Source organism: Callorhinus ursinus, unplaced genomic scaffold, assembly GCF_003265705.2.
Source record: "Callorhinus ursinus isolate GAN/ISIS: 27379988/994484 unplaced genomic scaffold, GSC_fseal_2.0 scaffold60, whole genome shotgun sequence".
NCBI lineage: Eukaryota > Metazoa > Chordata > Mammalia > Carnivora > Otariidae > Callorhinus > Callorhinus ursinus.
In genome coordinates this window covers 8,201,668-8,228,108 of record NW_027397122.1, presented here as the reverse complement: position 1 = coordinate 8,228,108, position 26,441 = coordinate 8,201,668, and the positions used below count along the sequence as shown (strand labels likewise).

Below are 26,441 nucleotides of genomic sequence, written 5' to 3'. Positions count from 1 at the left end.
GGTCACTCTTGTTAGCAGTGGAGTTGCAGAATGGTTGGACTTCCAGAATAACGTCCTTCGGCGGACCACACAGCGCTGGCTAGAAATGTGGGGAGGCCGCCGTGGGCATGAGAACTCCTGACCACCTCCAGCACATGGCACTTTACTCGGATCTTTTTGTGCTCGTGGCCGTTTGGATTTGGCCAGCAGTTTGAGGTGCTGCCTGTCTCTTACCCTTTTTAACAAACGGTAAACAGCTTCAGTGGGGTTTGCAGAAGGAAGCTGTGGTTTCTGGTCTTCCTGTTCATTCGCATATTTTTTTCAGAGGGAGGGCTAACATCTGACCATATTTTTCAACAAGATCAGAAGTGAACAGAGGAGAATGCACAGTAACTTTCGACAGAGGGGGAGGAACCAGAGCTCCTCCTCAGACTTTCCAGCGGGTGCCCCATGGAGAACGAGGTAGGTGCAAGTCCAGCAGGGAAGGAGCCGGCCAGAACGAGCCTGTGGGCCTGTTGGGGGTGTGTTCATGAGCCAGGGTGACCCAGGCCCACGATCCCCGCTTTGGGAAGAAGGGAGGAGGGTTCCCGCTGGCTTCCGGGTCTGAGAAGCGGTGGCTGGTGGCGGTCGGTGAACAGATGAGGAGGGTGCACCCATCTTAACCCAAGGAGTAGGAGGCCTATAGGTTTCCCATCTGCGGGGGAAGAGCAGGTTTCACGTGGATATGTGGTTGGTTAGGACGCAGGATCTGAGTAGGAATGTGATTTAGGGAAAGGGTGAAGAAAAAGAGCCCACCATGCTGGTAGACATCCAGAATGTTGTCTGTGCCAGGACCCCACAGAAGGCGCCGTGCGTGTGCCCCCCGCGCAAGCCGTCGGGGCCCAGAGGTGGGGGCCTTGCAGTCCGGGGAAGGCTGGAGGGCGCGGCTGTGTCCTGCTGCTCCTGGGCCTCTAGCCCCTCAAACAGGTTCTTTTCCTGTTGGTGGGCACTTCGTACCAAAGATTTCTTTTTTTTTTTATTAAGATTTTATTTATTTATTAGAGAGCGAGAGAGAGAGAAACAGCACGAGAGGGGAGAGGGTCAGAGGGAGAAGCAGGCTCCCCGCAGAGCAGGGAGCCCGATGCGGGGCTCGATCCCAGGACCCCGGGATCATGACCTGAGCCGAAGGCAGTCGCTTAACGACTGAGCCACCCAGGCGCCCCCGAAGATTTCTTTAAAAGCTCATCTGTTGACCCGCGTAGCCGAGAGTGCTGGTAGTTGATATTAAGATGAGCACTGGGGGTGAGTCTGGGTGGGGTTGCCTGGCTGGCTCCGTTGGAGGAGCCTGTGATTCTTGATGTCGGGGTTGTGAGTTCGAGCCCCACATGGGGTGTAGCAATGACTTAAAAATCTGAAAAATAAAAAAAGGTAGGCAGTGTTGCGGCACGGGTGTGCAAGAAGGTGCTCTGTGTCTAGAAGCTCGAGGGAGAGGATGTGCCACAGTGCCGAGTGCGCCTGCTGATTTGCCCAGCGGGACAGAACCATGGCCTCGGGTTTCTGCTGAAACGGGCCTGCAGGCTGTTTGCCTGACCGCTGCTCTGGCCTCGGTGCCTCCCCCAGGCTTGACAACAGCCCTGCGCGGCCCTGACCACTGTGTGCAGCTGCCCGTCAGCTGGGCCCTGGGGAGGGACGGAGGCTCCCTCACGTTGCAAACCCAGGGTCGGGCACCTACCAAGCACTTGTTAGACATTTGCTGAATGCTGGACTTAAGGACACCCGCAGCCTTGCACTTGGAAAGTGTTTGTTCGGAGGCAGTTTTGTATTAACTAAAGGATCGGGTAAGATACGTCCTCGAGAACGTGTGGACCTGCACCAAGGCGCTCAGGGTGCTCCACGCAGTCCCTCGTCTCCTGGCTGCTGGGGACTCGTGCAGGGCACGTCGAGCCTAGCGCTGTGCACACATAGCCAGCTGGTGTGTCGCCTTATGATTAACTCCGGTCTCCAAGTGGAGACTGCTGCCCCATGAGTGGTTGTGCTGGTTCTTTCAGAGATGCATTGCTCGTTGTCAGTTAGATGCTCCGGCAGAGATGTTAGCCTCCGAGAATTTACGTAGGAGACACACTTGCTCAGAGACCGGACGCCCCAGGTGAGCTGAGAAGCTGAGCTTCAGCCCGGCAAAGTCAAGGCCTCCTCTGGGAAATGCTCAGCAGCCAGACTGAGTGTTTAAGAGTGACCTTCTAGGTCCCCAACTTCAAAAGTGGTTTCAAGCACGGAATGGAAGATATTGTAAGAATAGGTAAGGACCTAGGGCTCGTTTCCAAGCCAGTCCAGAAAGTTCCCCTTGGTTGTGGAAGCGGCAGGTGTTCTCTGTGCCACAGAAGCCCCGCATCCCTGCCCCCACCCCGAACCTGGACCCTCAGGGCCTGTCTCTTCACAGAAGATTTAGGCTCAGGTGGACCCCAGGCCACACCCAGTGCCGGGCTCCATTCTTGAAGGGAAATCGTACTCAGCATCGTGCTCCTTCTGGAGGCTGAGTTTGTCCTTTGCCTTCTGGGGTCAGGGATTATGAGATCCTTTTGGTGATAACGATGGACATCAGCGGTCAGTAAAAATTCCTATTGAGCGAAGAAGGGGCGCTGGCACCGCTAGAAATGCTTTTAAAACTCAACGTCTTGATCTGCAGAATATTCCAGAAATTAAAGGATCTGTGATCGCGTTCGGGAACCCTGCTTCTGGGTCAGAACATTCTGAATTGTCTCTCCGTGTGTTTTCTTAGCCAGAACCTCACTTTACATTTTCACGTTCAAGAGCAACGTCCGTTCCCAAAGCCGGAGTGCCCTCTTGGTCACGGTGTGTCTGGAGAGGCGGAGGGCCCTGCTTCCTGCAGCCGGCAGGGAACTCGCCGCTGACTCGAGCTCGGGTGGCAGTGGAAAGGGGCAGCTTTGCCACGATCCGTTTCTCTACCCAGTGGTTTCAGTGTTCCACTTTCTGGGAAAGCTCGTGCACCACTAAGGTAAAAGCCAGTGGTGCGGGGCATTCAGGGCTCCGCACGGAGGCTGGAAGCGGTGCGCTCCCAGCTGTTCCCACCGGGCCGTGCTTGGCTGGCGGGTTGTGCATGGGGCCCGCAGGGCAGGCGCCCCCCGTGCCTCACGGGCTTGTGCCTTGTTGCCACGGTGACACCTTTAAAGGCAGGGCAGTTGCCACTAATGCACACCTCCGAGGCTGCAGGTTTTCATCATGCGTTCACTGCCTGTTCACCTGCTTTGGGCTCATTTCCCGGCCTGACTGTGCCCTCTTGGCCTAGGAGCTGTCTCGTTCCCCCATGGGGCCTTCCCCACGCCTGGCCAGTGTGGGCACCGAACGTGCGCTGACCAGCACTTACCCCTCCCCCAGGTGCTGGGGTCCCAAGGGGTGGTGGTGGAGGAGGACTGGGTGGGGCTCTGCCTCGGGAGTGGCGGCTCTTGGGCAGTAGGAGGCCTCTGGAGTGGGCTGTCCAGGTTTCCTCACGCTGCAGGGGCCGCACAGGGGCCGCTGACCCACCCGCAGAGGGTCTGTCTTCAGGGTGGGCTGCAGGGCTGAGGCCCGGGGTCCCTCCCAGCACAGACCAGTCATGTGTGCTGACTGTAATTTTGTGAGCTGTACCTCATGCACAGAGGAGCGGCGTGGGTTGCGTGCGATCTGTGGATCTGGTGATTTGGCGTAGGCTTCACGGTCAGAGGCTGACCTTGCAAACCTGTCCTCTCCGAGTTGATTTCCTGTTGCTCCCAGGAGCAGAGGTGGAGAGACGTGGGAGAGCGCGTGTGAGTAGCTCTGTGTGCCGCTGGGTTCAGACTTACCCTCAGCCTGTGCCCCGGCTGCTCACGATCTGGGAGGGTGAGCCTTGTGGGGTCGCCAGGTAGAAATGGTGTGGGCACAGATATCTGCATCTCTGTGACTCGTACGTTTCGAGAGGGTCAAGGTTTGCACGTGCCCGCTGAGTCCTGGGGTGGCGTGCACCCGTCACAGGAACTGGGAGGTGCTCTGTGTACAGAAGGCAGGGGTCAGGAATGGCCCTGCTGACCGGGGTGCGGGCCAGAGAGGCAGCCCCAGTCCCGCGTGACCTGCCTGCCTGGGGTAGGGCTGGTGAAACATGGTGTTTGCTTTACCACATTTCCAGAGTCATTTTCTTTTCTTTTCTTTTTTTAAGATTTTTTTATTTATTTGACAGAGAGAGACACAGCGAGAGAGGGAACACAAGCAGGGGGAGTGGGGGAGGGAGAAGCAGTCCTCCCGCAGAGCGGGGGAGCCCGATGTGGGGCTCGATCCCAGGATCCTGGGATCATGACCTGAGCCGAAGGCAGACGCTTAACGACCGAGCCACCCAGGTGCCCCCAGGGTCATTTTTAACTTAAAATATACTGTAGGTGTTTGGCCGATTGCAGGTGACCATTTACCACCAATCCTTGCGTGTGCCGCACACAGCGCCCACCTGCTCTGAGGCCCCAGGCTTTCACGCAGAGTACTCCCCACTCTTGGCCACACCCCTAAATTGTGCAGGGCTGAAACTCCCAGGGGTTGAAGAGAACGGAGCCTGGACAGACCCCAGGGGCAGGCGGGCTCCTCGGAGACGCTCCGTTCCTTCAGTGCGTCCGTGTGCCTGTGAGGCCCTGGGCATCTTGTCTCAGCTGAAGCGTGAACAGCTGTAGGCAGGAGCTGCTTTCATCCTTACATAAAGAACTTGCTGAGGTGGAAAATTGGAAAAATGAAGAGTAGAGAGATAAATAAGTGAAGCTCCGCGGGGACATCATCCAGCTTCGGTGGCAGCCTTAGCCCACTCACCCTGGAGGGGCTCCATGGAGGGGTGTGGGAGTGGGAACCAGGAGGTGCTCCAGGGTGTGTGGGTGGGGTGCTGCTCCAGGGAGGGGAGGGGTGCTCTAAGTCAGGGAGGAGATGCTCCCAGGCGGGGGGGGGGGGGGGGCTTAGGGGGGGGGGGGGGGGTGACGCTGAAGAGCAGAGTATGCTGGTGGGTGCAGGTGGGCCCTGCAGCGTGTGCTGAGAGACCCCGAGGCCTTGACTGCCTTTGTGGGGGGTCATTACACCTGTTTACCCACCGCCTGTGAGGCTGACGGGTTGGTGAGGAGCCTCACGGCTTCAAAGGTCATGGCACTGGTTTGTGTGGGACTCGGCCTCTGGCTGAACTTCCCCATGCGCAGGAAAAAACTCATAAGGACCTTTCAGTGACAGAGGTATGTAGCTTGTCTCTGTTTTTCCTGTAAGCGTGGGTCCGAGCCGAGCCTGTGGGTCCTGGCTGCGGTCAGGCGCCGGGCCGTCTGGGCAGGTGGGCTGCCTCTTTGGTCTGAGGGGGACTTTGGGTCCCTTTGGGGTCCCTGCCCAGGCCGTGCGTTGGCATCTCATTTTCTCTGGTTTGCATTCCTTTGGGTTGGCTGGAAGCAGTGAGCCTGCATCTGTCCATGTGCTGGTGTGCGGTGACCACGGCAGGTGAGGGGCTCCCTGGCAGAGTCCCAGGGAAGAGACACCAGGCCCGCTCCTGGGCCCCCTGGCTCACGCTCTGTTGGTTTACTTTGGTGGGAGGATTAGCCTCCATTGTGCGCATCGCCCAGTGTGGTCAGCACCCTGGGACAGTGAGGCCCTGGCGGTGGGAAGGGCATGCGGAGCGCAGGTGTGGACACAGGCAGTGGCTGGGCTCTTGGCTGATGAGCTGTATCCTTTGTTGAGGCCGTGGTGCCTGCTCTGGGGTCCTGGAGCAAAGGGACCTGCCGGAGCCAGGGGCTGGGGTGGCGCTACGTTGCTGTCTTCTGAGAGGATTCTCCCCCTTCCCGCCCTCTCCTGAGCCACGAGATTACTCGCCTGGAGAGTGCGCCCTTGCCCTTCCGAGTGGTCGAGAGCCGGTGGAGGATGGGTCCCCCACTCTGCGTGCCCGAGGTGGCACCGGCCCCTCCCCCAACCGCAGCTGGCATTCTCGGTACCGTCCTCCCTGGGCCACACGCGCAGCCCCTTTGCATGGGGACCGTGGTGGTGGCTCAGCCACTTTGGCTTGTGCGCCGTGGGGGCCGCGCGGAGCCTTCGTGAATAACGACCTCCAACCCTTGCCGTTTCTGCCTGCAGCCTGGAATTGTGTCGCCGTTTAAACGAGTATTCCTAAAAGGTGAAAAGAGTAGAGATAAGAAAGCCCATGAGAAGGTGACAGAGCGGCGCCCTCTGCACACTGTGGCGCTGTCCCTGCCTGAGCGCGTGGAGCCCGACAGACTGCTGAGCGACTACATCGAGAAGGAGGTGAAGGTAAGTCCGGCCGCCCGATGTGCCGCCCGCCCACACGCCGGCACTGCTGTGGCAGGTGACTGCTCACGCTCCACGTTCCTGTCTGCTGGCCCCATTTCCAGCTCTTTCTGTAGGAGCAGCCGCCTCCTTTCTCTCGTGGGCGGGTGTGTGTTTATGTTCCGCGTGTTGTGGTCACGGCCGAGGGCGCGGGTCTCCCAAACCCTGTCCAGTCCTGTGCGCAGGCACCTGCGGATAAGCATGGCGCACCCGGCCCCCAAACACGCTGGAGTGAAAATGAGCCAGAGTGAGGGGCTGTGGCCTCGAGGTCGGGGGGGGGGGAGTCCGTCAGGAGCATGGTGCCTACGCTTGGAGGGGGCGCCGGGGAAGGTCAGGGAGCGGAGTTCGCGGAGCCAGCCTGTACCGAGGGCTCTCAGAGGATGCAGAGTGGTCCAGGCCGACCCCCGGCCTGGGAGGGTGTGGGGTGGTTGGTGTCCTTGGAGGGGTTTCTGCTCTCGCCTGGCCATCAGGTGACAGGGGAGGTGGGTGGTGTCCCCGGCAGAGACAGGGGCTGGGGGGCTCAGGCGTGGGGCCACCTGGCACAGAGGAGGGTTGGAGTGACCCCAAGTGAAGACCACATGAAGCCAGCTTGTGTATGGAGTGGAGAGTCCCCTGCCCCTCTCCCTGCCAAGCCTCCAGAACGCCTGTCCCACACGCGGGTCCCCAGGGTGCTTTCAGGGGGAAGCTGGGGTTACCGCCCACCAGCCTGAGCACAGCTGCGGCTGGTGATGCTGCCCGTGTGCGTGGCTTCTGTTGGGCAGCACGGATCCATACACGTTCAAGGACATAGAGCCCGCGACGAACACGAGAGGCAAGTGTGAATGTGGCCACAGCCACGCAGGGAACGGGGTGGGGGTGAATGTAACGTCCTCGGGGAGGTAAGAGCAGACTCGTGAACTCTGAAGCAACAGGCTCCACTTCTAAATAAAGAGGTGCAGAGGGGAGCTTTTGGAACAGGAGGTACGTCCATGTGTGTCTTGAAGCGTTCATTAGAAGGGTTGAACGGAAGTCAGGAAAGGCACCCAGAAAGAATGACCGGAAGGTGAAGAGAGGGAATTAGCGGGAGACAGAGCAAAAGGAGGTTGTAGGGTCGACCCAGGAGGCCCCCCAGGGGTGGAGGAGGAGAGGCGGCTTCCGGGCGGTGATGTGGGACCTGTCGCAGAGTGTGACCTCGCAGGATGAAGGGGTCCCGCCACGGTGACCAGGCCGACCCTGTTCTCAGGGAGCCACCGGAGGACATGCTGCCTCACAGCACGGGACACACATGAAGGCGGAGGCGTGGGTCCAGAGCCAGGGCTCCACCCAGAAAGCAGCCAGGAGGATTCCGGGTGCAGCGGAAGAGCCCAGGCCCTGGCGAGACTCAGGACCAGGCCCGAGTGCCTCTGGGAGAGGGGACAGGATGTTTTTTATGTGTTTGGGTAGAGGCTGGGGGAGAACCGGGAAGAGTCAGAAACATGCCTGAGGACAGGGCAGGTGCGGGGAAAGGTGGCCCCTATTAAACCCCGAAAGATAAAAGTTGGGGATTTCTGCTTCCAGAAGGTGGGGTGCACATATGTGCCTCTCCCTGGGCCTCTTACTTGGCACAGCTACAATCCTGGATGTTGAGCATGCAGCGACCTTGAGCTCCTCTGCAAGGTGGACACAAGGCAAACCCACAGGGACCTGGGGTTCTAGGTGAGGCTCCCAGCTTCTCTTTGTCCTCACATATCCCAGGTGTGGAGTCGAAGAGGCCGGCAACCCAGAAACACAGACAGGTGTGGACAGACCCCAATGAAAGCCACTCTGTCTGGACAAAAGACCAGCAAAGGGGTGCCAGCCAAGGCCAGGCGGGGGCCAGCGCCCACCCCAGAGGAGGCCAGGCTGGGAGTAGGGACTTTCTTCCCTGATGAACCTGGGTGGGACTGGGGTGTCCGTGGGGTCGCAGGGGAGCCAGAATGCCCGCCATGACCCGTGGGAGAGAGCAGCCCCCTTGGTGGCAGCCGTGGGACCAGAGAGCGCTTTCCAGCACGTGCGTCGTCGGAGTCCTGGCTGGAGGGGCTGAGAAACTGTTCCAGGGAGTTGTGTCCGAGATGTCACTCATTTGGCAAAAGACCAATGCAGCAATTTAAGAAGTGGAGTGTACCGCAAGCAGGGCGAACCCGGAGCAGTTGACACCGATGCATCACCGTGAAACTTGTCAAGAGCAGAGCCAGAAGGTCTGGAGAACGGTGCTTTATCCACGAGCAGAAGGGGGTGCCGGCAGCCGCAGGGCCTGCTAGCACTCACACCAGCTCCTCAGGAGCCTCCCCCACCCCCGTTATGTCTGGAGGGCCGGCATGGCTGGCTCGGGTCGCTCTGTGACTACTAAGGACACTCAGGCTCTCATCTGTAATCTCCAGGCCCGCCTGCTCTCACTGGAGGATTCCCTCCCGTGTTCAGGGAATGGACGCCAGTGCTACAGTCTCTTCTGGAAAGAGAAGGGGCGAACTTACTCTGAAGGGGCGCGGGGCTGGCTCGGGATCCCGAGAGGGAAGCCATCACATCGACAGGCCGAGGTAGAAATCTCAAGGGGTCTTATCGGTTGATGGAGAAAAAACATCCAGCACCCATTCATGATGAAAAAATTCAGGAAAACAGGATGTGCGTATGAGCCACGATATGCGTCCAAAGTGGGCACCAAAATTAAAAATGAAATACCATTTACAGTTACTTCAGAAACAGAAAGACAGGTACAAATGGAACCCGACGTGTATGGGATTTCCTGAGCACACAGGGGCGCAGGGAAGCACGGATCTGCGTGTCGGGGAACTGCCGCATTGGCGGGTGGGGGACTCAACCAGGTTAGTGTGTCACATATCCCCAGACCCATGCGCCACTCGATGCAATCCTTATCAAAATCCCAGCAAGCTTTCTGTAGATCCGAAGATGACTAAAATGTATATGGAAAGGGAGAAGAAGCAGAATCGCTGAAGAGGAAACAAGAGGAGCCAGGCCGTCTGCTCTCATGCGGTATCAGCAGACGGACCTACGCGGAGGTCAGCGGGATGGGGTCGAGAGCCTGAAGAGCACCCACACTGACATGCCCCGCTGGATTTTGACAAAGGTGCAGATGTAGCGTTAACAGGGGAGGGACGGTCTCAGCACGGTGCCGGAGCTGCTGGACACCCGCAGAGGAAACGTGACCCTCAGCCCACGCTCTACACCTGTATGTGCAAAAATTCACTTGGGATGGACTGGAGCTGGCCGAGACGCTGCGGGCACAGGACAGGCAAACCCCTTCCTGGAGTGTGCATCCGTCCTCACCAGGAAGGAGCATTTCCCTCTGCAGGGCTGACCAGCCACCCAGAGCCTGGTTGGCCCCCTCGAGGGACAGCGCCTTTTGGGGCCGCAGAGTCTGCCCCTGGGACGGGGACTGTGTACATTGGCCTGTTCCCAGCTAGGTGAGCCCAGCTTGGCCTCTGCCTTCCATCAGCTGCGCGTGGGCTGAGCTAACGGGGAGGGCCTCATATGTCTCTACAGGGTCCCGCGGCTCTGGGGTAGGACCATGACTGTGCTTTGCTCCATCCCGGATGGTGGATGGGAATGGCTCCTGGCGGCTTTGGAGAGGAATGTGTTTGTCCCGTGAGCTCACCTTCTCTCACAAAGAATCTGTCTAGCTCCCTCCCACGGCCATGGCCACGGCCACGGCCACGGCCACGGCCCAGCAGTTCTGCAGAGCCAGGCTGGGCATGAGGTGGAGCCCGCCATCCCCACGCCACGTAAGTGTTAGGAGGGCAGCTTGCATCTCTGCTGTGGCCACTGGCAGTGACACTGTTCCTGCTTTGGAACCGTGGCCAGGGGCAGCAGCGGGATGAGTTTCAGGGGCTGCCATGTGGCCTTTTGTACGGCAGTAGCTCCCGCATTCTAGAGGCTGCTAAGTACACCTGCTCCTGTTACATGGGGGACGTGGGTCTGGCTGCCGAGGACGTGCTGTGTGCACATCTGGGCCCAGCCCCTGCGCCCCCGTACCGGCAGGACCTTGTGGGCCGCCCAGGTCCCAGGGTGCTGGCACCGTCTCCAAGCCTCCCTCCAGGGACTCTGGGGGCATCTCTGCAGCGTGTCTGCCAGGCACTGCAGGTGCCTTCTCCTGGGGCTCCGTCTCTCCTTCAGCCACGTTTTTGGGGCTGGGACCCATGTCAGGGATCGATCCTTTATGCCCGAGCCGTGCACTGGGTGGTGTCCTCGTGTGTGCAGTAGGTGGCTCCCGTGGGCTCCGTGGCCCCTGCAGGCCACATCCCACTGCCCCTCCACTGCCCCTCCACGGCCACTCCTGCGGCTCCTGCCACACTGCCTGGCGCTGCTCCCCGGGGTCTGTTGCCCCCTCGCTCCCAGTTCTGTGAGCGTCTCCTGCTGTCAGCTGCACCTTCTCGGAGCTGCTTGTCCTCCAGAGTAGGGTGTCTTCCCGGCCCTCCCAGGGAGCAGGGGGAGCAGCGGCGTGGGGTTCCCTGTCTTACACGGGTGGACCCACCTCTGAGCCTTTCCAAGCTTTCACCCACAGTTTGCCACGGCCGCTGTGTGTGTATGTTTGTGTGGTGTCGTCTGTCTTCCAGCAAGTGGGGATGGCCACTTGTGCAGGCCTGGCATGTTGAGAAGTTGTGCACCCGCCCTGGTGTCCCCGACTCCGTGTGAACACCCTGCCCTTCCTTCCATCAGGTCTCGCTCTGCTGCGGGGATCTTGCCGACCGAGGCCACTGGTGGGTGGATGTTGTCGGGGGGCCACCTTGGGGTCAGTATAAAAATGGACTTCTGTTGTGTCCCGTCGGCAGTGATTTTTGGAAGCACTTTCTGTGTTTGGAGCTGGAGCGTGAGTTCACCAGCATGCCTCTGCGCCGGCTGTGGTCCCCGTACGGCGGCAGGAGGGCAGTGGGGTGAGTGGTGCCCGAGACGGTCTGACTGTCTCATCTCCCACCTCGCCGATGCCGGAGCCATTGACAGATGTGACTGCTAGTCACGCGTCCCCTCGGGGCCTCTCACGCTTCGTCACGTTCACCCCTCTGTAGCTCTGCCCCTGACGTGCTGTGATTTGTTGCTCGGCCGGCGCCCCACGCCATTTCCCCCGCGGGGGGTGTGGGCCAGCCGCTGCTGACCTTGTAGGGGTGCGGGCGTCCATTAGGGGACCTTTCAGGACAATGGGACGGGTGTGGTAAGCCCTGTCCAGCAGGCACACCTTGTCCTATCTGGAATTGTAACAAGGATGACAGCTGCAATGAAAATGTTGTTTTACCAAGAATTATGTTACCGTGAAGCGAATCTCAAATGAATGGCGGCTCGCCTTCCTATGAAGGAAGTAGGATCCTCTCCAGAGATGTGCTAGCTGGGTTTGCAGCGCGGTGGCGCTAAGAGATAAGGAAGAGATGGGTGACATCACCCCCCCCCCAAGGCCACGCGGTGGGGGCAGTCCCCGTGCAGTCCTGCGCATGCGCACCAGGGCACTGTCCTTTCCGCAAAGCACTGAAATCGGGAGTGACCATTCACAGACAGGAGCCTGCTGCTTAGGGTTCAAAAAGTTGTGAGCAAATGAAATTGAGTAAAGCTAATAAGATAATTTTTTATTGCAGTAAAATATACACGGCAGGGGCGCCTGGGTGGCTTCAGCTCAGGTCATGACCCGCATCGGGCTCCCTGATCAGCCGGGAGTCTGCTTCTCCCTCTGCCTCTGCCGTTGCCCCCAGCTCGTGTGCTGTCACTCTGTCAAATGAATAAATTAAATATTTAAAAAAATATATATATACACGTGACAAAATTTGTCATTTTAACCCATTTTGACCACTAATTTAAGTGTGCGGCTCTGTGGCATTAAGCGCGCTCATGTTGTGCGGCCACCACCGTCCATGTCCAGAACGTTCTCATCTCCCCGAACGGAAGCTCTGTCCCCATGAAACCCCAGCCCCCGTCCCGTCCCCTGGCACCGCCCACTCTGCTCTTTCTGTGGATCTGACCGCTCTGGGGACCTCGTGCACGCAGAGTCACGCGGTGTGTCCTGTGACTGGCTCTTTCCCTTTCCGCTCAACCTCACGCCCACCTGTTGCAGCAGGTGTTGGAACTTTCTTTTTAACACTGAGCACGACTCTGGTGTATACATACCCCCATTTCACTGATCGTTCATCCATCACTGAGCGTGGCAACGTTTCCGTAGTTTTTGACTATTGTGACTGTGACCGTGGAGGCACAAGTATGTGTTCAGTCTCTGCTTTTGCTTTACTGTTCTTGTCAAGTAGGTTACATGCCCAGCGTGAGCCCGGCGTGAGGCTTGAACTCATGACCCTGAGATCAAGAGCCGGAGGCGTAGCCACCTGAGCCACCCAAGCGCCCCTTGCTTCCTTGTGACAATACATGTAACAAAGTTTCCCATCTTAACGTGCACAGTTGGGAGCATTAAGTACGTTCGTGCTGTTGGGTGGGCATCACCCATCCGCCTCTGTCTGTAACTCTTTTCCTGTCGTAAACCTGAAGCTCTCCCAACACAAAAACTCCCCCTCCCCCAGCCCCTGCTAGCCACCGCTCTAGTGGGAGGCTGAGCACTCTGAAATTACATGGGAAAAAGACAAAATATTTTTGTCAAGGGATAAGATAGTCCACTGAAAACTTATTCACAATTCCACTGTAAACATTAATAAACGTTAAAATATTTGCATAATTCTGTGCTCAAAAATCCTATAAAAAGTGGAAGACTTATTACAACTGTAGTTTTCAGTCAACTCCACTTCTTTTCACAATTTATTTTGTCCCATTTACACCTTTAAACCTGGGCACACTGCTGAACGTATACTTTGGCAGTTCTAAACAACAGGTGCTTCCACAAAAATAAAACAACAACAACAATAAAAAAAAACCACAACAGACACCCCCTGCTCACCTCGTATAAGTGGAATCATACAGTATTTGTCTTTTTGCGACAGGCTTATTTCACTTGCATAATGTCCTCAAGGTCCATCCCTGCCATGGCACACTGCAGGATTCCCTTCCCGTTCCAAGGCTGAGTCACGTTCCACTGCGTGGTTGGACCACAGTTGGTTTCGCCACTCATCCATCGATGGACACTGGGTTGCTTCCATGTTCTGGTTATTAGGAATGACACTGCTGTGAATGTGGGTGATTTCTTTGAGATCCTGCTTTCAGTTTTTTTAGGTGTCTACCCAGAAGTGGAATTGCTGGGTCATACAGTGATTCTTTTTTCAGTTTTTTTTTTTTTAAAGATTTTTTTTTATTTATTTGACAGAGACACAGCGAGAGAGGGAACACAAGCAGGGGGAGAGGGAGAGGGAGAAGCAGGCTTCCCGGGGAGCAGGGAGCCCGATGCGGGGCTCGATCTCAGGACCCCGGATCATGACCTGAGCCGAAGGCAGACGCTTAATGACTGAGCCACCCAGGCGCCCCTTATTTTCTGTTTTGATAGGAGCCATCGGAATGGGTGTGTGAAGTAGTCTCTCGTTGTGGCTTTGATTTGCATCTCCCTAATGACTAGTGCTGTTGAGCATCTTTTCATGTGCTTATTGGCCATCTGTATGTTTTCTTCAGAAAAATGTCCGTTTTAAGTCCTTTGCCTATTTTTTAAACAGGTTGTATAGTTTTTGGTTGTTGAGTTATAGGAGTTCTTTATATATTCTGGATATTAACTGCTTATCAGACGTACGGTTGCGAATACCGGCTCCCATTGGTTGCTTGTCATCGCACTTTACTGATTATGGTCTTTGATGCACAAATGTTTTTAATTTTGGGGAGGTCCAATTTATCTGTTTTCTTTTATTGCCTGTGCTTTTGGGGTCATAACCAAAAAATCATTGCCAAATCCAGTGTCATGAAGTTGTTTCTCTGTTTTCTTCTAAGACTCTTCAGAGCTTTAGGTCTTACATTTAGGTGTTTGATCCATTTGAATTAATTTTTGTATGTGGTGTGAGGTAAGAGACCAACTTCATTCTTCTCTGTGTGGAACTCTAGTTTTCCCAGCACCATTTGTTGAAAAGACTGTCCTTTCCCTATTGATGGTCTTTGCTGCCTTGTCAAAAATCAACTGACCATGTATGTGAGGGTTTCTTTCTGGACTGTGTTTTGTTTCATCGGTCTGTATGTCTCTCCTTCTACCAGTACCATATTGTTTGGTTATAGCTTTGTAGTAAGTTTGAAATGAGGAACTGTGAGAATAGATGAAATTTAATACTCATCGATGTAAACAGGCATTTGCATTTGGTTTACACACACGCATAAGAAGCAGATGGAAAGGCACTGGCCAGCTGCAGCTCTGTGGAAATGTACTGGAATGTTCATTGGTGAGAAGCTAACTCTGAGCCAGTGGTTACATGGGCTGCTTATTTATTCTCAAACTGCTCTTTAAGAGGGAGATTCTCAGCCCTAGAGAGGGTGGGGAAACCAATGCACAGTTTAGCTTTATTTCCTCTCCCTAGCCCCCAACTTCGAGAGGGTGAAATATAAAACTTTTCAGAATGAGTGTATGTCTCCTACAGAGCTGCCCAGCCCACACGGATAGTTGTTGAAAGCAGCTTTCCTGAAGTTTCAGCCGCTTGACTTGTACCTGCCGCTGTGTTCTGGGTGCACTGCAGCCAGCTCCTCTTCTGTGTGAGCGGGCAATTGATTGCCTGGCACAGCCCTGGGCCGACCAACTTGGGCCACTGTGTTTACCTTACTTGCACTTGGTAATCCCCAGAATGACCTGCCTGTTTGGTTCCTCAGTCAGAGAGAGCATCTGCAAATAAACACAGCTTGATTTCTTCCTTTCCAATCCCTTTTATTTCTTTTTCTTGTCTCATTGCATTAGCTAGGACTTCTGATACAGTGTTTGAAAAGCAGTGGTGCGATGGGCGCCTGGGTGGCTCAGTCGGTTAAGCGACTGCCTTCGGCTCAGGTCATGATCCCGGAGTCCTGGGATCGGGTCCCACATCGGGCTCCCTGCTCAGCAGGGAGTCTGCTTCTCCCTCTGACCCTCCCCCCTCTCATGTGCTCTCTCTCTCTCATTCTCGCTCTCAAATAAATAAATCTTAAAAAAAAGGAAAAGCAGTGGTGAGAGAGGACATCCTTGTATTACTCCTGATCTTAAGCAATCTTCAAGCATCTCACTTGTTAATTAGGACGTTAGCTGTAGGTATTTTTACCTGTTCTGTATCACTTTGAGGAAGTTTCTTTCTGTTCCTCGTTTGATGAGAGTTTTTGTCATGAATGGGTGTTGGATGTTGTCGGATGCTTTTTCTGCGTCTGTTGATCTGATCATATGATTTCTCTTCTTTAGACTGTTGATGTGTGATGGATTACATTAATTTATTTCTGAATTTTGAATCAGCCTTGCCTACCTGGGGTGAATACAACTTGGTCGTCGTGCATATTTATTATCTTTGTATAAATATCTTTATACCTGTTGGATTTGATTTGCTAATATTTTGTTGAGGATTTATGTTTATGAGAAATATCGATCTGTAGTTTTTCCTTTCTTGTAGTAGTATCTTTGATTTTGATACTAGGGTCATGCTACCTCATGGAATAGGTTAGGATATTTTCTCTGTTTTTATTTTCTGGAAGAGATTATAGAGACTTGGTATCATTTCTTCCTTTAGTGTGTGGTAGAATTTACCCCTGAACCTGTCTAGGCCTGGTGCTTTCTGTTTTAGGAGGTTATTAATTCAATTTCTTTAATAGATCATATGCCTACTCAGATTATCCATTTTTTAATGTGTATTTTGATAGTTGTGTCTTTCTTCCTTTCTTTCTTTTTCTTTCTGATTTTATATTCATGAAAGCAAACTTCTGATAATGGGTTTTTAAAAAAATATTATTTATCTATTCAGGCTCCCCGTTGAGCAGGGAGCCCGACATGGGGCTCGATCCCAGGACCCTGGGATCATGACCCAAGCTGAAGGCAGATGCCCAACTGACTGAGCCACCCAGGCTCCCCTAAAGATTTTATTTATTTATTTGGCAGAGAGAGCAAGAGAGCACAAACAGGAGGAACAGTAGAGGGAGAGGGAGAAGCAGGCTCCCTGCCGAGCAGGGAGACTGACGAGGGGCTCTACCCCAAGACCCTGGGATCACGATCTGAGCCAAAGGCAGATGCTTAACCATCTGAGCCACCTCGGTGCCCCTATAGTTGTGACTTTCAAAGAATTCCACTGTGATTTGAGAACACACTGTGTATGGTTTCTAGTCTTTTAAATTTGTTAAGGTGTGTTTTATGGCCCAGAATGTGCTGTTTCTTGGTGAACGTTCATGTGAGCTTAAGAAGAATGTGTATTCTGCAGCTATGGGATGAAGTAGCCTATAGATATCAATTATATCCTGTTGGTTGAGGGTGTTGAGTTCACCTGTGTCCTCACTGATTTTCTGCCTGCTGGGTTTGTCCATTTCTGATAGAGAGAGGTGTTTTAAAGTCTCCAATTGCAATTGTGGATTCATTTATTTCTCCTTGCAGTTTTATCAGTCTTTGCCTCGTGTATTTTGATGCTCTGTTGTTAGGTACATACATGTGAAGGATTGTCACATCTCAGAGAACTCTTTTCATTAAGTAAGGTCCCTCTTTAAAGTGGGTTTCCTGTGGGCAACATGTAGTTGGGTCTTGAATTAACAAAAATTTTTTTTAGGGGCACCTAGCTGGCTCAGTTGGTAGAACGTATGACTCTTGATCTCAGGGTCATGAGTTTGAGCCCCATGTGGGGTGCAGAGATTACTTAAATAAAACCTAAAAAAATGTTTTTAAATTAAAAAAATTAAAACATTTTTAGTAAGCTCTGTGCCCCACATGGGGCTTGAACTCACAACCCTGAGATCAAGAGTGTGTGTGCATGCTCGTGTTCTCTCTCAAATAAATATAAATAAATCTTAAAATCCCTCAAATTTTGTTTGTGGGAGAAAGTTTTTATTTCTCCTTTGCTTGAAGGACTGGTTCACTGGATACCGAATTGCAGGTTGGTGGGTTTCTATCAATGCTTGAGTGTTTCATTCCTCTCGTGCTTACATAGTTTCTGAAGAAAAGTCCAATATCATTCTTTTTCTTTTTAGAGTATTTTTATTTATTTTTGCGAGAGAGAAAGAGAATGAGCAGGGGTGGGGAGGGGCAGAGAGAGAAGTAGACTCCCCGCCGAGCAGGGAGCCTGATGTGGGGCTCCATCCCAGGACCCTGGGATCATGACCTGAGCCGAAGGCAGACGCCGAACTGACTGAGCCCCACAGGCATCCCCAGTCGCACTGCTTTAAACTTTGGGTCTGGTGACGCCTGAGAACAGCCCTGCCATGTCTGTGTCTGGTTCTGGTGCTTGCCCTGCCTGTTCAGATGGCGTTTTCAGCTTTTGGCATGCCTTGTCGTCAGCTGGACATGATGCATGGGGTAACAGGAATGGCGGTGGATGGGCCTTCCGCGTGAGGCCGTGGGCTTACCTGGCTGGAGGATGACCGTGGGGAGGGGTGCGCTCTCCCGTCCTGTGGTCAGTGTGTCTCGGTTCCTCCAGGGAGCCTATGCCCCTGGACTGTGACGGCCACACGTGCTTCTCGCTGTTTCCCCCTTTAGGCAGGAGCTGGGTATTTCCGTCCCTGGCAGAACTAGTTCGCTTGAGGAAGGGCCCCTGTTACGGATAACAGTCCTCATAGTGCGGTACATTGGCAAGTATGGGAGCGTCTCCTGAGCCAGTAGAGACTGCTCCAAGAATTCAGAGCACACTTCCTAGCGGAGGGGCCCCCCACCCCCCGCAGCCAGGCCAGCGGGCCTGGTGATGGAAGGCGGAAGCCAAGCCGTGTTCTCTGTGTGTCCACGATGGTCTGGGCTGATCTTCCCTTTCTCATGGCAGCTTCTCTCCTCACTTTCTTGCAGTACTTAGGTCAGTTAACGTCCATACCAGGATACCTGAATCCCTCCAGTAGGACCGAAATCCTGCATTTCATAGACAATGCAAAGGTAACCCCATCCTTCTGCCCCCTGGCCTGTGATACCTCCTAACCCCAACCTCTGACCCTCAGTCTGCTCCAGCTCCCAACTCTGACCTCGGACCCTCGTAGCCTGACACCGGCTCTTGGTCCTCTGCCACTGGACCTTCACGGCTGGGAGGGAGGACCCTGTCCCGTCATAACATAGGTGTGCTTGGCTCTTGGGCCATGAAGACTGAGCCTGTCTGAACGTGAACTTGATTCTCTAGGCTTTGCTCCTTGTGGTTTTGGGCTGTTTTCAGAATTCACATTTTCCAGATATGTAAAGCACACACCACAGGTCTGAATCAGAGCAGCTCTAGAAGCAACAGAGCTCCTGGAGCAGGCGTGGCAGGGCATAGGGAGAGTGCTGGCCTGCGCACGGTGCAGGGTTCCCGGGGGCCATGGCGGGCCTGCATTTCTGATGCGCTGCATCCCTTCCAGAGAGCCCACCAACTCCCTGGACAGTTGACCCAGGAGCATGATGCTGTGATCAGCCTGTCTGCCTACAACGTCAAGCTGGCCTGGCGGGACGGGGAGGACACCATCCTCAGGGTCCCCATCCATGACATCGCTGCTGTGTCCTACGTGCGGGATGACGCCTCACACCTGGTGGTCCTGAAGACAGGTATGGACCCGGGGGGGTCGGGGTCAGGGGTCCTTGGCAGGAACAGCCCACATCTTTGTTCTCAGGAGTGAGTCTGGGAATTTAGCGGAGCTCTGGACACTGTTTCTCCAGCATTGGGTCAGCTGCCACCTGAGAGGTGGCCTTCGCTCAGCCCCACCAACATGTGGGCCCTGCCTTTGGCCACAGGCTTCCCAAAGCTGGGTACAGAGAGACCGGACCATTGTGGAGCTCCTGGTCCGAGAGACGTCCTGAGCATGTCCTCGTAAGAGAGTCAGGAGCAACCTTAAACCAGGCACTGGCCCCCAGCCCCCTGCATCCGCCCCACCTCCCCCCCCCGGGGTTGGGAGCCCCGCCCCCCCGCCCGGGCCCCCCAGATGACCCCCCCCCCCCCCCCCACTGCCACAGCCGCTGCCTGGTATCAAGTCACTGAGACACGAGGAGAGACATCATGCCCCTCCGGGTGGGGTTCTGAGGTTGGCGCTGCAGTACTGAGCTTGTCGCAGGCTCCTTTGGGTGTTCTGGAGCCGGATAGGGTCCTGAAGCCATTCATTTCCAAAGGGCCCGTGGCGGGGGCCAAGGGGGGCTCAGGCAGTGCAGAGGGAAACTTGTTTTTCCGCCTGAGGTCAGCAGTTCATGGCAGATCCGAGAGATTTTCTTAAGAGCCAGGCCCTGGTGAGCCTCCTCACGTGACCCCTTGAGCTTGGGGGGCTCTCACGGCACAGATCCGGTAGGGATGCTGCGGGCCCACCCACACCCCTCTGTTCTCTGCTTATCCCTCATTTCCCTTTGGTGAACATCTACTGTTGAATGATGGGCATTACTTTAGTTTGAACAACACAAAGGTGCTCCTATGTAACCGTTCTAATGTAAAAAAAAATGGCCCAAACTAGCAGAAAGCCTGGGACGTGGATTACCTGGTGTAACCTCCAGCTCAGCGGTGAGGAGGACCGTGTTCTCCCACTTTACAAATGGAGTAGCAGAGCAGAGAGGTTGAGTGACTGGCGGGGGGCCCAGTGGGGTGGTGGCGGGGCCGGCAGCCTGGGAAGTGGCTTCATCAGGGCTCCTGCCATTGCCTACCTGGGGGCGGATGGTCCCGCAGGAGGCCCGAGGTCTGGGGCATCCTGAGGGACAAAAAGAAACGGGAAGACTGACCTCTGACCAGCGCCTGCAGCTGTGGAAGCTGGTGGGTGGGTAGCTGGGCCCCCCCTGGTTTGTTGTGTGGTGGGACACGTATCAGTGTTATCATTAGAGCAGTTTGCTAAGAAAGGGGTAACAGGTTTTTTGCGAGGGAGAGAATGAGCTCTGTAGGAGATGCTTTGCAAAATGAGATGGGAACCGGGACCCAGAGCTTTGAGAGCTTTTGAGTTAAAGGAAGAGAAGGAATCCCTGTGTCCTGGTATCCTCCTCATTTTAGCAGATGGTCCGGAGACCATGAGCCTGCGCGTCTGAGTGGCCCCAGCATGCTGTGTATGGGATCCGGCACGTAGGGGTCCTAGTGTGCTGGCCGTGACGGCTCATGTGTATTAAGTGCCTACCACGCGCAGCACGTGTGTGCACCTCTGCGGGCCAGGCTACGTCGGTGCCTGGGGCAGTGTGTGGGGGGTGGGTGTGTGGGGTCCGGGTTTGGCTGCAGGGGCTCCATGTGGTGGGCATTGCTTGGAGGGCAGGTGACCCGATGTCCGGGCGCAGCCGGGCGGGGCAGACTGTGCAGACACGGAGGGTGTTTCTGCGGGTGTCGGACGGCAGATGGGGGATCTGAAGCCAGAGCTGTGAGGACAGCCTGCAGGACTACGACCGGGAATGCCCACGTCAGACAATGCTGGGGGCCGCAGAGCTCCTTAAAATGTTCTAGTGGCCACAGTAAAGGGAGTAAAAGGAAGCAAGTGAAGTCAGTGTTAAGAATGTATTTTATTCAGTCCTTCATACCCATGCATACCAATATGGCGCCCATGCATAACCAGCATGACCGTTATTAACAAGGTGTGCCCTGTCTTCTTTGTACTTCGCCTGAGACCCTGTGTGTAGTCTGCACCCCGCACACGGCACCGTGTGGACTTGCCACATTTCATGTGCTCAGGGCCTATGGCCTGTGGCCGCCGTGGGGCGGTGCAGTCCTGGGGTCTGACGGCGGTGTTCGTGGGGCTCACGGGGTGCCAGGCCCCGGGCTCTGCGGGCACGCCCGTCCCGAGTGTGGCTTCTGCCTGGTTCCCGGCTCCCAGCCACATCTGAGCTTCAGGTGCCCTCCGTGCTGGCGTGGGCCTGTCCGGAGATACCCCAGCATCAGGGGGAATGTGAGCTTCACTTCCAGCTCCTGCTCCCCGGTCAGCTGTGCCGGTGTGCTCGTACTTCCCAGGGCCGGGGCCTCCCTCCCTGCCCTGGGCGGGCTGGGAGTTGCCCCGTGCGTCCGTGCCCTGGGACCTTTGTCTGACGAGGTGGTGGGCGGAGTGTTAGAAACGTGGACCGGAGTCCACATCCCCTCCTGGACTCTGCCCCTCTCACGCCCTTGGGCCCCCACACCTCAGTGTCCCCATCTGTCAGGATTGTGTTCATGCCCGTGGTTCCTGTGAGTGGAACCCTGGGAATACCATCTTGTGTGTAGACCAAAAGCAGCTAAATATTGGCCATTTCACATCTCAGCCCAAGACACTAGCATCATCTGTGGCAGGGATGCTTGAGGGCCCTGTGGGGTGGTAGTTCTCAGCAGTGGCCAGAGCAGCCGCTGCAGAGTGTGAGGATGGGGGCAGCTTAGCTGAGAAGGTGGGGCAGGGGGCACGCCTGTCCCTTACCTGAGCCAGGTGGGGCCTGCCTAGAGCCTGCTGTCAAGCTCCCACACCTGCTCTAACCTGTTGCGCTGTTGACTTCTCAGCCCAGGACCCTGGCATCTCCCCCAGCCAGAGTCTGTGTGCAGAAAGTTCCAGAGGCCTCACCGCAGTCTCCCTGTCAGAGAGCGGAGTGGGGCCTGTGGAGGCCTGCTGCCTGGTAATCCTAGCCACAGAGAGCAAGGTGAGTAGAGGGTGGGACCTGGGACTCAAGCCCACCGATACCTCGCCCCTATCCTGCCCACAACCAGCCCAGGCCCCTCCCACCTCCCCAACCCAGGCCACTCCCACACCCTGACCCAGGCTCTTCCCACAATCTGACCCAGGCCCCTCCTATCCTGACCTAGGCCCCTCCCATACCACCAGGCTCCTCCCACAACCTGACCCACGCTCCTCCTATCCCGACTTAGGCTCCTCCCACACCAGGCCCCTCCCATACCACTAGGCTCCTCCCACAGCCTGACCCACGCTCCTATCCCGACCTAGGCCCCTCCCACCCCAGGCCCCTCCCATACCCCACCCAGGCTCCTCCTATCCTGACTTAGGCCCCTCCCACCCCAGGCCCCTCCCGTACCCCCTACCCAGGCTCCTCTCATATTCCTACCTAGGCCCCTCCCACCCAGGCCCCTCCCCCCTCCCCAGACCCCGCCCTCAACATGCTTAGGCCCTGCTTAGGCCCCTGTCCGGCTCACTGAGTCTGGTGCCTTCAGGCTGTGTTCCTTCTCTTCCAGGGGCCTCACCCTTTCCCCAGCGCTGATGGGGGTGGTGGTCTTCTGCACCCCAAGCTGTGCCCTGGGAGTGGCAAGTTAGGGCTTGGGGCCCCCTCAGCTACCCAAGGGCTGCCAGCCTCCAGGAGCTCCTTGGTCACCTTGTGTGTAGTTTCTGTGTCTGTAAGACTGCAGTGGGGACCCCCTGCCTTGGGGACCCTTTGATCAGTGCCCCTCCTTGGCTCTGCTCACCTTCTAGCCAGTTCTTCCTCATGGGGCTGCCTCCCTGGCCTGTCCCCACCGCAGGCCCCTCTGGTCACTGTCCCGTGTCCGGGGGCAGAACCGCCCCAGAGGGGACCCTGCCTTAGCAGCACGCGTGTGAAGCCGTGTCCCGTGCTGGGAGTGTTGTCCCTGAGCCTGGGGCAGCAGCGTGGGCAGGGTGTTGGTGGGCCAGGTGGGGGGTGACAGGAGGGCTGGCAGCTGACTGGCACACCTGGCCCCCTCGGGTCCAGAGAGCCGCCTGGACGTGAGCTGGTCCCCATGTGGCCCCGTCGGGCAGCCGGGCATGTGAGGAGCCAGGTGGCCGGCACGCTGCCCAGGAGGGTCCAGCTTTGTCCCCACGGCAGGTCGCTGCGGAGGAGCTGTGTTCTCTGCTGGGGCAGGTCTTCCAGATTGTGTACACAGAGTCCACGATCGACTTTCTGGACAGAGCCATATTCGATGGGGCCTCAACACCCACCCACCACCTGTCCCTTCACAGCGGTACGTGAGCGTGGGTGGGCAGTGGTGCTGCTGTCCCCGTCCCTGTGGCTCTGCACCAATGCCTCGTTCCCAGACTCCACTGCCAACGTCTACCTGCAGGCAGACATGTCCCCTGCCCCGGGAGCCCGGTGGCTTCCTGCACCACGTCGGGGGCGGGGCAGGGAACGCCTTCTCAGCTGAAGTCCCTTCACCTGCCTCAGAACAGAGGGCCTGGGGCTGGAGGGGGTGTGTGTGGGGAGGAACCCCCAGACCTCACAGCTCTTGGGCTGCGGTGGGGGGAGCACATGGAGGCCACCCCCTCTGCTGTATCTGCGGAGCATTTTCGGCAGGCGGCTCACATAGCCCGGTGTTCCACCCGCCAGGAGCGCCCCCTGCTCCTCGCACCGCTCCCCGACTCTGCACTTCCCAGCCGCTTCTCTCAGAGCTCAGCATTGTGCGGGATGGTGTCCGTGTCCCTCACGGTCTGTGTCACGTGGACCTTAGGTCACCCATCCAGTGTTTCCTGAGTAGCTGCGGTGTCCCGGGCTCTTTGCTGGTGCCAGGGGCTCAGGCATGCGGGGGGTCCCGCCTCCCTGCCTGCGTGGAGCCCACCGGGTCCAGGCTGGGGGTCAGCCCCGCCTCTGACCATGGCTCCTGCCCTCGGCCAGCCCCTTGTGGTTGGGCAAGTTGTCCGGCCTCTGGGATCCCACTCCTCGTCTAAAGCGGGCACAGGAGAGAGTAACCCGGGCCCCAGGATGCCATGCGGCAGCCACAAGTCCCGCTTGTGCTATCCTTGGCCCTCGGGGAGCGCTCTTCAGCCCCCCGTTTGGTGCGTCCTCCGAAGCCCGGAGCATTGCGCTCAGGCCCACACCTGCGACGGGTGGTGCCGGTCGAGACCCCCCCAGGAGGAGCCGGTGTGGTTGCTCGCCCCCCCCGGGGGGGGGGCCGGTGGCTCTGCCCAAGAAGGAGGTGCCCCCGCCAGGGCCCACGTCTCGTGGGGTGCTGGGCCCTGGGACTCTGTACCCCTGCCCATGTAACCGGAAGCCCCATGTGTCCGCACCCTGTACAGACGACTCTTCCACCAAGGTGGACGTGAAGGAGCCGTACGAGACGGAAGCCGGCACTTTGTGAGTACCCCGCCCGCTGGCCGCCCCCACGCCCCCACTGGGCGCCCCTGGCCGGAAGTGCGCGTTCGCAGGGGGGCGCGGGGCGCGGGTGCGACGTGGAGCCCGGGAGCCGCGTGCCCACGGCTCCTGTTCTTGCAGCTCCTTCCCCGAGTGTGCGCACGCGGGCGGCGTCTCGCCCTTGTCCTTCTGTACGCAGACGGCGCCCCACGCCAAGATGGTCAGCGAGAGCGAGCTGAGCGCCACGGCCACCGAGCTGCTGCAGGACTACATGCTGACGGTGCGCCCCCCCTGGGGGGCGGTGGGGGGGGCGCGCGGCGGGGCTGGGGCGCGGGCTGCTCAGCGGACCCCCCTAAACCTCGCTGCTGAACGTCACGTGGTTCCGTCCGCGCGCCCGTGCCCCGGGCTCCTTGCGGGCGCACTCCCTGGGGGCGCTGCGGGTGAGGTGAGGGGTGGCGGCGGCGCCGCTCACCGCCGCACCCCTGCCCCGCTGCGGGTTAGCTGCGCACCAAGCTGTCCTCCCAGGAGATCCAGCAGTTCGCTGCACTGCTGCACGACTACCGCGACGGGGCGTCCGTGCACGAGTTCTGCATCAACCTGCGGCAGCTGTACGGGGACAGCCGCAAGTTCCTGCTGCTCGGTGAGCCCCGCGGGCGTGCGGCCGCAGCGTGGGGGCCCCGCCGCCGAGGGCCCTTGCCAGCGACTGGTGGGACCTGCCCGTGGGAGCCAGACTGAGGGGAAGCCAGGAGCTGCTCGCCCTGGAGTGGGGGCCAGGGTGGGGCTCCTCAGGGGCTCGGCGCTCGAGTGGGTTTTGGTGGGTGACGAGGAGTTTGCACACGGGAAGCGGATCCCGTTTCTGGGGAGAAGGACCAGCCTTTGCAGAGATGCCGGCCCTCAGAGCTGGGTGGGCAGGGTGGTCGGGGCCCTGCGCACCTGCCCACGCCCTCAGGGATGACAGTGTGGCCATGTCTCCCGCCGTGCTGACCCTAGAGAACCCGGCTGGTTGATGGGGGCCAGTGGAGGCTCCCGGGCTCTGCCCCCACCATCCAGGGGGGGCCTGGGTTATACCCTTGTCAGCAGCCACTGAGGGCCTCTCCACTCACGGGGGATGTAGGGCCGGAGGCCTGGCCTGCTGCGTGCAGTCTGAGCTCTTGCCGACCCTGTGGCCTCCCCGCCGGGGTCAGCCATGCGGCCAGGGCTGCGGCCTCAGCCCCCAGCCCCCAGCCCCCAGCTCCGTGTTCCTTTCTGGCTTATTCTTACAGAAGTGGGTGGTGCTCCTCAGGCCGGCCTGCCCCCCTCGCCCCCGTTCTGCACCTGGAGGCCTGTGGGTGCGCTTCCACCCGGCCCGAGGGAGGGAGATGGGGCCAGCCGCCCGCCGCAGACCCGGGACCTGCACGGGCCTGCGGTGCCCCTCGGACGGGGCTGGACGCGGGGCGGCCGGGGCGGGCAGAGGCTTGTGCTCCCCGCCGGAGGCCTGGCGTCAGGCACACCCCGTGTCCACAGGTCTGCGGCCTTTCATCCCGGAGAAGGACAGCCAGCACTTCGAGAACTTCCTCGAGACCATCGGGGTGAAGGACGGCCGCGGTATCATCACCGACAGTTTTGGCAGGTACCGGCGGGCCCTGAGCTCCACCTCCGCCTCCGCCTGTACCGGGAACAGGGCCGCGGGCAGCTCCGACGACCAGTCTGTGCCCTCGGAAGGGGACGAGTGGGACCGTATGCTTTCGGACATCAGCAACGACATCGAGGCTCTGGGCTGCAGCATGGACCGCGACTCGGCCTGACGGCGCCCGTGCGCCCGCGACTGTGAAGGGCTGGCCCCGGGGCGCCGGTGCCCAGGAGGGGTCCTGGGGGTCCTTTCAGTTTTGCACACGACGTTCCTGTCGAAACTCTCAGAGACCTTCAAAGAAGTTTCCTGCGATGTGAATAATTCATCTCTGGTCCCAGCGTGCTTCTGGTCTCGCGGTGGGGGAGCCGGGCCCGCACGACGGGCCGGGCGCTGTGGCCTGGGGGCCGGCTGCCTGTCGGTGCTCGTCGCAGACCGGGAGGACGGGATTGGGGCTTTTGCTTCGTGGACGTGGGGTTGGGGCAGCAGGGGGCCTGGGCGCTGGTGCAAGCGCAGGTCCTCGCTGTTGGGAGCGGGCTCTGGGTTCCCGAGCGTGGCGCCTGCCCCCCTTGCCCTCACCCGAGTGCCCCAGTCCTCGGTCTCACTGCCACCACAGGTGGTCTCCCC

General features: G+C 57.7%; 1 protein-coding gene across 1 annotated transcript; it reads left to right on the top strand.

Moving 5' to 3' along the window:
* The first annotated feature begins 322 nt into the window (after positions 1-322).
* On the top strand, positions 323-26,142 carry CCM2 (CCM2 scaffold protein). Its single transcript, XM_025853071.2, is given in 11 exon segments — positions 323-416; positions 419-441; positions 6,064-6,237; positions 18,098-18,181; positions 18,634-18,817; positions 21,684-21,820; positions 22,970-23,105; positions 24,154-24,211; positions 24,350-24,488; positions 24,710-24,848; positions 25,712-26,142. Coding segments are annotated over 11 exon segments (1,410 nt in total). The 5' UTR covers positions 323-361; the 3' UTR covers positions 25,993-26,142.
* Positions 26,143-26,441: the final 299 nt, after the last annotated feature.